The sequence below is a fragment of the Corticium candelabrum genome, chromosome 8 (assembly GCF_963422355.1).
Source record: "Corticium candelabrum chromosome 8, ooCorCand1.1, whole genome shotgun sequence".
Classification (NCBI taxonomy): domain Eukaryota; kingdom Metazoa; phylum Porifera; class Homoscleromorpha; order Homosclerophorida; family Plakinidae; genus Corticium; species Corticium candelabrum.
This window is the reverse complement of record NC_085092.1, coordinates 1,922,944-1,935,849: the sequence shown is the minus strand read 5'-3', so window position 1 is coordinate 1,935,849 and position 12,906 is coordinate 1,922,944. Positions and strand designations below refer to the sequence as shown.

The 12,906-nt window shown below is 43.1% G+C and overlaps 1 protein-coding gene across 1 annotated transcript; it reads left to right on the top strand.

The window, feature by feature from the left end:
* The first annotated feature begins 2,780 nt into the window (after positions 1–2,780).
* Positions 2,781–4,388, top strand: LOC134183670 (uncharacterized protein K02A2.6-like). The gene has a single exon (XM_062651255.1). It carries the CDS (start codon positions 2,781–2,783, stop codon positions 4,386–4,388), a length of 1,608 nt encoding a protein of 535 aa, XP_062507239.1.
* The last annotated feature ends 8,518 nt before the right edge of the window (positions 4,389–12,906 follow it).

Below are 12,906 nucleotides of genomic sequence, written 5' to 3'. Positions count from 1 at the left end.
CAATTACCTTACTCACATCCCATGGTTGAAGATTTGGCTGCTCTGCTTTTACAGTATCCCACATCTTCAATCAAGAAACAAACAGCACACTATAAGCTTGTTCAGTCGTCATTAACTAAGTGACTAAGTGATCTGATCTGATGTAGATCTGTAAAGGCTCATGCTAGGATTTCAGTAAAGCATGCCAAGCATTTCAAACCAATAGGCCTGTCAACCTGCCTTAACTTCCCAGCTTAAGTCGACAAACACATCGCTACTGTATAATGTGTTACTTTCAGTGTTATTTATTTTTGGTAAATTCGGTGTGACATTTCTTTACCTAAAATTTTCTAAGCACTGTACTCCACGTGCAGAAAGCACAGATAGAATAGAAGTAACCTGGATACTTCACAGACTCCCGAAAGATTTGCGCACAGCAATGAAAACCGCCTGCTCAGAGAAACAACGAGCCTACCCAGAGCAACCCACAAACGCAAGAACCAAGGTGCACCATGTTCATGACGCTAAGTAGCGGGCAAGGGATACTAGATCACACATGACACCCAAATCTCTTCCTACTTCTGCCACACAAAATCTGTGCCTCGTATTATCGAAATTATGATTTTAACTATAAGGACCCAAAATGAATCAAAGGGCCAACCTCTATCAAAGTATATTTATTCCCGTCAATTAGTTTACAATTCATTGTCACGAGACAAGTTACATGATATTGTATGCCAAGATTGTTGAATATCACCTTTTGCAACTAGTACATTATGTTCAATTAATCTTCTGCAAACGTTGAAGTTCTCAACACTTCCTCTGACTGCAGTCCCTTTCAAATAGAGCTTGTGTACAGCCGAAAAAATTAAAACATTTCTTTGTAGGCCATAACCTTACAAAAGAATTATAGTACATCAGTGAGTCACAAATGCAATCTAAATTTGAGTTCATCTACATCTGATCAGATCATCTGATTCATTTTGTAGTCTATTGTAAATACAGTTTTCTCAAGAGCAAGTTAAAACTGATAGAAACTGATGAAACAACAATAGAACAGTTATTTTTTCATCTCATGGCAAGAATATACATGACAAGTGTAATACATTGCGTGGTAATTGACACCTGCATGACTAGACCAGTAAATGTGACTGCCCGGATGGTTCCGTCAATTGCTAGCTATTGAGTCATTCTTTGTGTTCTTATTTGTAGTTCACACATTGAGTTTACCAGTGGTGCCTATTAGACTGGTAGTAGAGGGTGGTTGTGTCGATGACTGTATCATGGCAGAGCATCCCATTAATTTTCCTGTAATGTTTTCTTCAGGAGACGTACGTGAATGGTTTCTAAGGTTCGAAATATGCAGCAAGGCCAACAAGTGGAGCAAGAAAACAATGTCACTCAAGTTGCCTACGTTATTGGAAGGTGAGGCTCTTGTGGCTAGGGTGGAATTGTCAGAAAATGTTCAAGAAAATTATGACGCTATGAAACAGCACCTCCTTACTAGGCTGAAGACTGTAGAGTTTGTGTCTTTGGACAGGTTTCACCGACGTGTGTTAGAGCCGGAGGAATTGCCTACAATGTATCTATATCAGTTACGGAAACTGTTGGATCAAGCTATGCCAAACATGGATGACACGGTTAGAGAGACGTTGCTGTTGCACCAATTTTTTGTCGGATTGCCAATACCAATAAGCTGGCAACTTCGAGCAGTCAGGGAAACTTGAGAATTAAATTCCGTCATGGATCGAGCAAGACTACTGATGACAATCGAGGAGCAATGTTCGAAGACTGCGGCTGTCTGTGATAAGAAGGCTGGTACAAATAAATTGCAACAGCTAAAAACAAGTTGAGAATTATCAGAACAGGCTGCACTCCTGAATGCAGTAGACCGCAAACAAGCTAAGTCTTCGAGAATTAGATGCTTAAACTGCAATAAAATCGGTCACACACAAAACAAATGTCCAGAACGGTCTCTGAGTAAGGAAAGTTAACGAGGCTATTCTTGCGGTCAAATAGGTCATTACGCTAGAGACTGTCGTCAGGGAAACAGTCGAGGAGCTTCTGCAAGGGCCGTTAGTCGCTCCCTAGGGCAATGGTAGGCCCTGAGTGCATTGTTGTGGTTGCTGTAAAGTCTGAAGCAGCCACTATTATGGGATATGTGGAAGGTGTTGCTACAACTATGATGTTAGACTCGAGATTTTCTGTTTCTCTGTTTCAAAAAGATTTGCTTCGGAGGTATCAAAATTTGTGAAGATACGGCCTAGTTTACAACGATGACGTTTGACAGCTTCTGGAGATGAGATTCCTATTAGGGACTCTGTTTCTGTTGTGGTGCAGCTGGACAAAGAGAGAATAAGCCATGACTTTGTGGTTGTTGATAAGCTCATTGTTCCGGTGATTCTTGGTGTTGACTTTTTGCAGGGAATGGTTTAACTCTTGACTTCTCATCAACACCTCTCAAGGTAGGAAGTCAAAACTGTCAGGCAGCGGCCTGCATTTCCCTAGAGGCAAGGATGTCAGGGGTACCACTCTTGCTCCATCCTCAACAAAATAACAAAAATTGTGTGTCTGTATTAGTGGATGGTGATGATTGTGAATCGGATGTGGTTGATGACTGCACAATACCATCCTTTGTTGATGTAGTATATACATCCGGGAAATTGCATTGTGTGAGTCCAGTCATTTGATCGGCATTTAGGACTAGCCAGTCATTCTTGAAATAGATTGCCTTGAGTAAACAGTAAGACCAGTGGAGCGCGTGCTTAGGACGCAGTTACTTGTGACATCTGGCGACGAGGATGGCGGCAGTATTCGGACAAATAGCGGAGTTCAACGAATCAAAGGAGGAATGGCCACTTTATGCAGAAAGGTTAGAACAATACTTCGCAGCAAATGGCGTGGACGACGCGGCTAGACAAAGAGCTATTCTATTAAGCGTGATTGGAGCTCGTACTTATCAAACTCTACAAAGTTTAGTGGCTCCGCTGAAGCCTAAAGAGAAGTCAGTTGACGAAATACTACAGACGTTGTCAGAACATTTTGACTCGAAGCCATCAGTAATAGTACAACGATTTAGATTTAACAGTCAATCGCGTCAGGAAGGTAAGTTGGTCGCTAAATTCACGGCAGAACTGCAGCGACTCAGTGAACATTGCAAATTCGGGGCGGTGCTTAGTGATATGCTACGAGACAGACTAGTCGTAGGTATAATGAATGACTGTATACAGCGACGGCTGTTGGCAGAAAAAGAGCTGACATTCAAGAGGGCGTATGACTTAGCAATTGCACACAAAACAGCTGAAAAGAATACCACAGAGTTACAACAGAAGGAAGCAAGTAGTGCGCCTGGCAACCCAGAAGGAGAGTCCGTACACCAGTTACAGAAACAGCCTGTACACCAGTTACAGAGGCAACGAGTACCCAAAGCAGGTAACAGGCTGACTGACAAGATATCCGAGTGTTGTTATCGCTGTGGTAAACAGGAACACAAACAGTTCGAGTGCTGGTTCAAGGATGTCAAATGTTTTGGTTGCGGCAAAATTGGGCATGCGAAGGTTGTTTGTTGCACAGTGAGAAAAATGGCTCAGAAAGGGGACAGTGGTAGCAGCACATACAAAATCGGCTATGAGGAGGCGCAGTCAGATACAAATGAGAATGAGGAGGTTGAGTGGCTTAATGGCAATATTCACACGTTGCACAAGGGAAAGGAGAAGCCTATGAAGACAACGTTGACTGTACAAGGACAGCCACTCAAGATGGAAATAGACACGGGAGCGAGTGACAGTATTGTGAGCAAAACAACATGGAAGTCAGTCTGGAAGAAAGGTGAAGCACCATTGAAGGTTACAAATAAGACACTGAAGACATATACTGGTGAGCCGGTACCTGTATGTGGAAAGTTGGAAGTGTGGGTAGACACTCCGGATGGACACCGATTGTCTCTCCCGCTTGTGATAGTGGCAGGGTCTGGCCCGAGTTTATTGGGAAGAGACTGGATTCGACAAGTACAAATTGATTGGGGAAGAGTTCATCTTTTGGAGGCAAACCCTCACCAAGGAAAAGTGGAAGGGTTATTGTTATTACACAGTGAAGTGTTCAGTGATAGGCTAGGCAGATTGCAAGGTGTAAAAGTGAAATTGCCAGTGACAGAAACGACAAGTCCCAAGTTTTACCGACCAAGACAAGTACCGTATGCTTTGAGAGAGAAGATAGAGGAAGAATTGTTCGATCTCACAAAAGCCGGAATTATTGAGCCAATTCACTATTCGGAGTGGGCGGCTCCCATAGTTCCAGTTTTGAAAAGCAATGGAAAGGTCAGAATCTGTGGAGACTATTGGTTGACAGTGAATCAAGTGTCGAAATGCGATACTTATCCCATTCCATGCATTGAAGACTTGTTTGCTTGAATATCAGGAGGACAGAAGTTTACAACTCTGGATCTGGATAGAGCATATCAACAGCTTGTACTTGATGAGGAATCACGTAAGTATGTAGTCATCAATACCCACCAAGGATTATTTCAGTATAATAGACTACCGTTTGGTGTTTCATCTGCTCCTGGTATCTTTCAAGAACGATGGAAACTCTGTTGCAAGCAATTCCAGAAGTAGTGGTCTACTTAGATGACATACTAATAACAGGAAGAAACGAACAAGAGCATTTGTCTAACTTAGATAAAGTATTGACAAAATTGGAAGAGGCTGGACTAAGGCTGAATAAAGACAAATGCCGGTTCATGCAAGCTGAAGTAGTGTATTTGGGACATGTCATTGACAGGACAGGTTTACATCCGGACAAGGGACAAATCCAGGCAATTACGGAAGCACCCAGACCACAAAACGTTACAGAATTGAAAGCGTACCTAGGATTGCTATCTTATTATGGCAAATTCTTACAGAATATATCAACAGTTCTAGCTCCACTACATAGATTGTTACGAAAAGGAGTGAAGTGGAACTGGTCATGTGAACAAGAACGAGCTTATCGCCAATCAAAACAACTGTTAGTGTCAGCCAAAGTGTTAGCACATTTCGACCCACAACAAGAGTCCGTCGTAACTTGTGATGCTTCGTCGTACGGTTTAGGTGCTGTATTGGCTCAGAGAGGGAAGGACGGCAAAGAACACCCAGTAGCATTTGCATCGAGAACATTGACGAAAGCGGAGAGGAATTATTCACAGGTGGAAAGAGAAGCATTGGCAGTAATTTTTGGTCTACAAAGGTTTCACCAATATCTATTTGGTAGAGAGTTTGTGCTAGTGTCAGACCATAAACCACTGGTAGGATTGTTTGGGGAAAATACGTCTCTCCCGCCAATGGCATCAGCGAGAATTCATCGATGGGCCATGATCCTATCAGGTTACAGTTATAAGTTGCGATACAAACCAGGCCGGGACATCGGTAATGCAGATGCCTGCAGTCGATTACCCTTACAGCTACCGTCGACAACTGAGGAAGAACAACCAGAGACAATTCAATTTTTACAGCAACTGGAATCGTCACCTGTATTGGCAAGAGATGTTAGAAGATGGACAGAACAAGACCCTATACTGTCTAGGGTACAATATTATGTTCACCATGGTTGGCCTAATAAACCACTAATCGAAGTGTTAACTCCTTACTGGCGAAGAGCAAGTGAATTATCTATAGAAGAGGGATGCGTATTATGGGGGTACAGGGTGATTGTACCACCACAAGGGCAACAACGAGTTTTGGAAGAGTTACATGCTGGTCATCCTGGTGTGGCGCGGATGAAAGGCTTATCCAGAACGATAGTCTGGTGGCCAGGACTGGATGGGGACATCAAATGCAAGGTCCAAGGTTGTTCTAGTTGTCAAGAAACAAGGAATGCACCACCAAAAGCTCTATTGCATCCCTGGTCTTGGCCTCATCAGCCGTGGATGAGGGTGCACGTGGACTACGTTGGACCCTTGCTAGGAAAAATGTTTCTTGTACTCATTGACGCACACTCGAAGTGGATGGAAGTAGAAACTATAGAATCAGTGACGACGAAAACTACGGTAGAAAAGTTAAGAAAAATTTTCTCAACTCATGAAATTCCTGAAAAACTGGTATCAGACAATGGATCAGTATTCACCAGTCAAGAGTTTACCGATTTTGTAAAATCAAATAGAATAGACCACATTAAAACAGCACCGTATCATCCGTCAAGTAATGGGCTGGCGGAAAGAGCAGTACAGGTATTGAAGAAAGGACTGTCCCTAGCAAAACAAGGAACCTTGTCATATCATTTGACACAAGTGTTGTTCAGCTACCGGATTACACCACATTCCACAACAGGAATATCACCTCCGGAAATATTAATGGGTCGCAAATTACAGTCACGATTAGATATGTTACACCCAACTTGGAGCAAACAGTACACAAAAAGCAATGGCAACAGAAGCAATTCTACAAGGGTAACCAGAATAGTATGATAGACCTTTACAACGGAGTGAGAGTCTACGTGCACAATTACAACAGAGGTTGTCCTTGGGTAGCTGGTGTGGTTCAGTCCAAAACAGGCCCCCAATCATACACTATCAAACTGGATGATGGAAGGGTAGTCAAACGACATTTACATCAGATTTGGAAAACCTTACAATCGGAAAGACATGAAGGAGGTGAAGCAGAAGACCTACTGGCGAAACCAATACATCCAAAGGATAAACCATGTTCAAGAGCAATGGTACCGGTATCGCCGGGAAGACCCAAAGAGTGGGTTGTTGCACCAGACTTACCAGAACAACAAGATGGAGTTGACAAACAAATGGAACAGGACGCGATGGTATCATCGCCGGAGATCAGCACAGGACCAGAAAACTTAGAGACACACGTGGAACCAACAACAGCATCACAGCTAGGTACCAGCAAAGGAGTGACTCCAATCCGCCGTTCCAACAGAAGGAGAAAGGCACCTGACAGACTGAATTTTTAGTAGATTAGACTATTGAGTTGTACGATATATCTCTTAATTGTTAATATCAATGACATAGTCAAGGGGAGAAGGATGTAGTATATACATCCGAGAAATTGCGTTGTGTGAGTCCAGTCATTTGATCGGCATTTAGGACTAGCCAGTCGTTCTTGAAATAGATCGCCTTGAGTAAACAGTAAGACAAGTTGAGCGGGTGCTTAGGACGCAGTTACTTGTGACAGTTGATAACTGTCATTCTGAGCTACCAACATGTTCAAACAAAACATTATCTCTGATCATCCAATACAACCAAGATCATTTCAGAACAGCGCCTGGACTGACTTTTCTAGCGTGTCACTATATTCCTACGTCTGTATCCTCAATATGAGTTCCACCTCAACGGATATCTGCTCATCACAATGAGGTTGAAATTCCAATCAAAGATATGCTAGCGCAAGGCATCATAGAAGAAAGCACTAGTTCATGGATGGCACCAGAAGTATTTGTGAAAAAGAAATCAGGTGAAAAGAAATCAGGTGAAAAAGAAATCAGGTGAAAAAGAAATCAGGTGAACTCATATTGTGTGTTGATTATCGAGAACTTAACAAAAGAACTTCTAAACATGCCTATCCTCTGCCACTTGTAGATAAAGTACAAGATCCACAAGATTTACTAGTCTTGATCTGCGAAATGGATATTGGCAAATACCAGTCCATGAGTCAGATCAACAAACAACTGCGTTTTGCCCTGGACCAGGTTTAGGCCTTTTTCAGTTTAATTAAAAGGTTGCAGTTTGGACTGACAGGTGCTCCTAGCTCATTTCAGTGCCTCCTAACTATGCCTCCTGCACCAGAGAAGGCTCCACTGATTTCAATGCCAATTGGACGACCATGGCAAATGGTTTCAGTTGACATTTTAGAGGTGCCAATCTCGTCAAGAGGAAACAGATACATCTTAGTCATACAAGACTATTTTACCAAGTGGCCACAAGCCATTCCATTAAAAGACCAAACAGCTTCTAGTATTACATTAGAGCTAGTGCAATTATTTTTGACGTCTCCTGAGGTCATTCACTCAGATCATGGCCAAAAATTTTGAAAGTTTGATGTTACGACAAACATCGGATGCATTTGGCATAGAAAAATCTAGAACTACAGCTTATCACCCACAAGAGGATGGGATGGTGGAGCGCCTGAATAGATCGCTACTTCAAATGCTTCGAGCATATGTTAAAAAAACAGCATGACTGGGAGTGTCATCTGTCATTGGTATTGTTTGCGTACAGAACAACAGTACATTCTTCTACTGGTATGTCAACATTTGGTCTAACGTTTGGAAGAGCATCTCAAACCAATAGCTTTGCAACCAGAAACAGCTGAGCCTGAATCCTATCAAGCTGATCTTAAACACAAGCTGGCAGAGATTAAAGGCTTCGTGAAAACTAAGGTCGCCATTTCGGCAAAATGGCAGAACGAGAACTATGATCGTCAAGCAACGTAGCGCTCCTTTCATGCAGGTGACACCATCTGGCTGTCAATCAAACTGCAGGGAAGTTAGATCCATGATGGGAAGGAGGTTGGATTGTGCAGTCAGTTAGAAGTCCAGTTACGCGGGGAATTGTGAATGGTCGAAAGAGAAAAATCATTCATGTAAATCACATCTTTCCAGAATTCAACCACAGCAAGTAGATCTCCGCAGCACCATTGGAACAAGCAAGCAATGGTGTTCACTTCAAATTTGCCACCTTATTCTCCCAGAAGATCCACCAAACCAGAGTGTTGCTCAATATCCTCAATGGGTTCAACGTCCACCAGATCAATTGCAATATTAGGCTTGACGAGCGTAGCATAAAAGGAAGTAGTGTAATATATTGCATAGTAATTGACACCTGCATGACTAGACCGGTAATTGTGACTGCCCGAATGGTTCAGTCAATTGCTAGCTATTGAGTCACTCTTTGTGTTCTTATTTGTAATATAAACATTGAGTTTACCAGCAGTGCCTATTACACAAGACTCGACATTTAGACTTTAATGTGCTATCCAACACAGGGACAACCAGAATAAAACCAACCACCTATTTGCTAATAGCAACTTAGTAAAAAATCATCCAATACCTGCCATTTACCAGCACAGCCCATACAAATTGTCAACTGGAGCAATTGCTACAAAGACAACTATATAGTAAAGTTGCAAAGAATCTAAAATGGCCGCCCATACAAATGTATCGAAATGTGTCCTATCCAGATTTCTTATAACTCAGCAAAAAATCTCAGAGCCACTTAACGCTTGACTGTGTCCGAATGGTAGCCAGACTACTAGCGCTGACACCAAGCATCTCTGAAGCCGTCTATCAGCAAGTAAGAAACGTGATTTATTCTTTTCCTTTTCACTTTTGTCAGCCAGGCTAGCGCCTCACTCAAAGCAGCTGCAACGGGAGTCTTACAAAACAATTCGCTCTTGTACATGATAGCTACACCTATTATTAGCTGGTGGAAACTACAGTTTGAGAGATTGCTGCCACTTCCACAGTGTGTGTGCTTACAGTTGCGTGTAGTTGAACATGTACGACTATGCTCAATGGGGTGCTGTCTCCGTGCATGTGATCATGATCGTGTAGGCTCCGTGCAAGATGCGTGGGAGTTGTTTATTGATGCAATCAATGTTATTACGTACATCCGTCAGCTGCTAGTAACATATCAGTACAGTACATCAGTCAAAGTATCGCATCTCAAGCTGCACGCGTCATATCCATCTTCAATAATGCACACACATGTACTCACAGTAGCAACACAGATTGGAGCAAGACAAAAACCACTTCATCTATGTAGCTAGAAAATGAATGAAACAAGGATAAAAACATTTTGAGAAAATGATGGGTATGTAGGGATGAGTATGTTCTTATTCATGCTCATTTCCTACATCACAATCTTTTTACCTAGATTAATTGCTTGTGGCAGTTTCAATCTAAAACGCAGCAGCCATGTGTGACTGTAACAGTCTTCTCAAAGATAGGCGAATGCGTGCCACGCTATGTGGGCAGACGTTCGGATGACGATCTGGGTCAATGATACACTCACACACCTTACGTGTTTACTCGCTAAAAAACTTCCAAACATCACACTAACTCGACTCTAAACAACCGGCATATATATATAGCGATCCTACTCCCCTGTCATTCAATTGAGCCCCACCCAAATTCCCTTATATGGTAACACAAAGTCAAACTGTGGCTTCTCACGATGCATCGTGTTATATTCTTGCTGCTTCTTGTTAGACACATGTTACACCACACCCACTTGAGTCGAAACGTCACAAGATTCTGCTCCATTTCCATTATCAACGTAGTCAATCGAACGGTTCAAAAAGTCAGCTGCATTGTTTTCTCGTCCCTTAATAGTTTCAATTTTCATGTTGAACCCTTGCAAATACAGGGCCCAGCGCATGATACGATCATTTATGTACTTTGCCCTGTTTAGGTATTGGAGTGGTTGGTGATCCGTTTGAACCCGAAACTTATGTCTGTACAAGGGTGAAACTCATGTCCATACAAGGGTGAAACTCATGTCCGTACAAGGGTAAAACTTCCTGATCGCCAATATCACGGCGAGGCATTCCCTTTCAATTGTGGAGTACCTTCTTTCACTGGACGTCAGCTTTTTGCTCCGATACCCAACCGGGAACAAGCTGTTATCATGCTCTTGGAGCAGAACAGCCTAAATACCAACTTCAGACGCATCAACTCGTAGCGTATAGGATTTGTCGTGGTCTGGTAGATGTACCACTGGCTTGCTGGTGACTGCATTTTTCAATGTTCTGTACGCTGCCTCTTGTGCCTCTCTCCACTCAATTCGGTTTGGCTGACCCTTCTTTGTAAGGTCTGTCAAAGGCGTGGCTGTAGCACTAAAATTAGAAACGGAGTCACAGTAGAAGCCTTCCAATCCTATGAAGGATCGGAGCTCTTTCTTCGTCGTTGGTTGCAGTGCATCACCTTGCATATGTTTTCTTAATCGGGTTCGATGATACCCTTGCTGATGTGGTGACCAATAAAATCCAGAGACTCGGCCCCATTAGACACTTCGATGGTCAGACTGTCAACTCTGCCTTCGCAATCCGGTCCAAAGAGCGACCATATGTTCCTGCCACGTAGGCGCATGAACGATTGTATCATCCACGTATGAGTCAACTGTGGCCAGCCCCTGGAAAAGCTTCCTCATGGCTTGCACCAGAGTAGCACCAGAATTCATTATACTGAATGGCCTTCTCAAACACTCATAGCATCCGTCTGGAGTAACAAAAGCCGTTTATAGACGTCTTCTTCGGCTATGGGAATTTGCCAATACCCCTTGCTCAGATCAAGTTTAGAGAAATATTTACTCTTCCCAAACTTTTGTGTAAGTGCAAGCATAGATTTCATTGGTTCGGAAATTGGGTAACGTAATACGGTTGAGCTGGCGGTATTCAATGAATATGCGGTTGGTTCCGTCATGTTTGCAAACCATGATAACAGGCAATGAGTATGGCGACTCCAATGAGCATATAACGTTCATGTCTATCATCCTTTGGATATCCTCTTGCAAAGACTTGAGTACACTATAGGGGACGACGTGTGGTTTACAGCGTACTGGTATATCATCGGTCAACCGTATGCGGTGTTCCGTAATTCGTTGTTCCAGGAAGATCTGTAAACATGCAATCAAATTCCTTTACCAGTCCCGCTGCCTCCAACACCTGATCGGGACTCAGCTCACTCCCATATTTTACGTCCTCAAAGGTCTCAGTAGCCAAGCAAGTGCACAAGTCAAGCAACTCATTGTTGATCACTGCTTCTCCCGTCACCCTTACCGTTGCTTCAATGACGCAGAACAAACGGTATTTAGCACTGGTCCTCCCTTGTGTTCGTCCATAGAACAAAATACTCCGTTCTCCCGTTCGTGAAATCTCTTCAGAAGATTAATGTGATACACCTTGGTTCCCCCCCCCCCCCGACGTCAATTCTATAGTCATTCAATCCGACTCTCTCCCTCACTACATAGGGCCCCTTCCATTTCATTAATAGTTTGTTCGTGTCTGTAGGTAGGAGAACAAAGGCTTTGTCACCGACCGACAGTTCACGATATCTAGCTTCAGATCGTAATACCTGTTTTGGTGTTGCTGGGCCTTCTGTAGCTCCTTGTGAGCTATCTGTAACATGTCATCAAGTCTTTCTGTTAGCTCAGTAACATACTGGTAGCTCGTCCACACGTCCACATCGTCTCCTACTTGTGTCCATAGGTGGCAAAGAATACGCATAGGACTCCGCACTGTCTGTCCATAAATCAGTTTAAAGGGTGAAAACCCTGTAGACTCGGGAGGTGCTTCTCGATATGCAAATAAGTGTGCGTCTATGTACCGATTCTACCGCCTAAGCTTCTCTGTACACAAGCGTCTTAACATTGTCTTCAGTGTGCCATTAAACTTCTCCACCTGACCATTTGCACATAGGTGGTATGGTGTGGTGGTGAGTTAGCGTATACTCAACAATCAAGAGACTTCTTTCATGCAATCAAAAATGAATTGGTTGCCTAGGTCACTTAGCACTTCGTCTGGCACTCCCACTTGGCTACAGATGCCAACAAGAACCTCAGCCACCAACTCGGTACTAATATTCTTGAGTGGAATGGTTTCCGGGTATCTGGTAGCATAGTCGATGAACGTCAAAATGTACTGGTGTCCAGCATTACTAGGAGGGAAGATCGGTCCTACTAAGTCCACTGCCACCCTCTTGAAAGGAACAGCTATAAAGGAGTACTCTGCAACGGCACTCTGGCACAATCTCCTTTCTTGTCCGTATGCTGACAAACTTCGCATGACTTGCAAAATTGTAACATTTTTTCTCACTCCTGGCTAATAAAAGTTGCTGAAAACGTTGTCAGCAGTCTTCTTTGACCCCAAATGACCACTCAAAATAGAATCATGAGCCAATTCCATAACTTCTCAACGGAGCGGTCTAGGAACGACCACTTTCTTC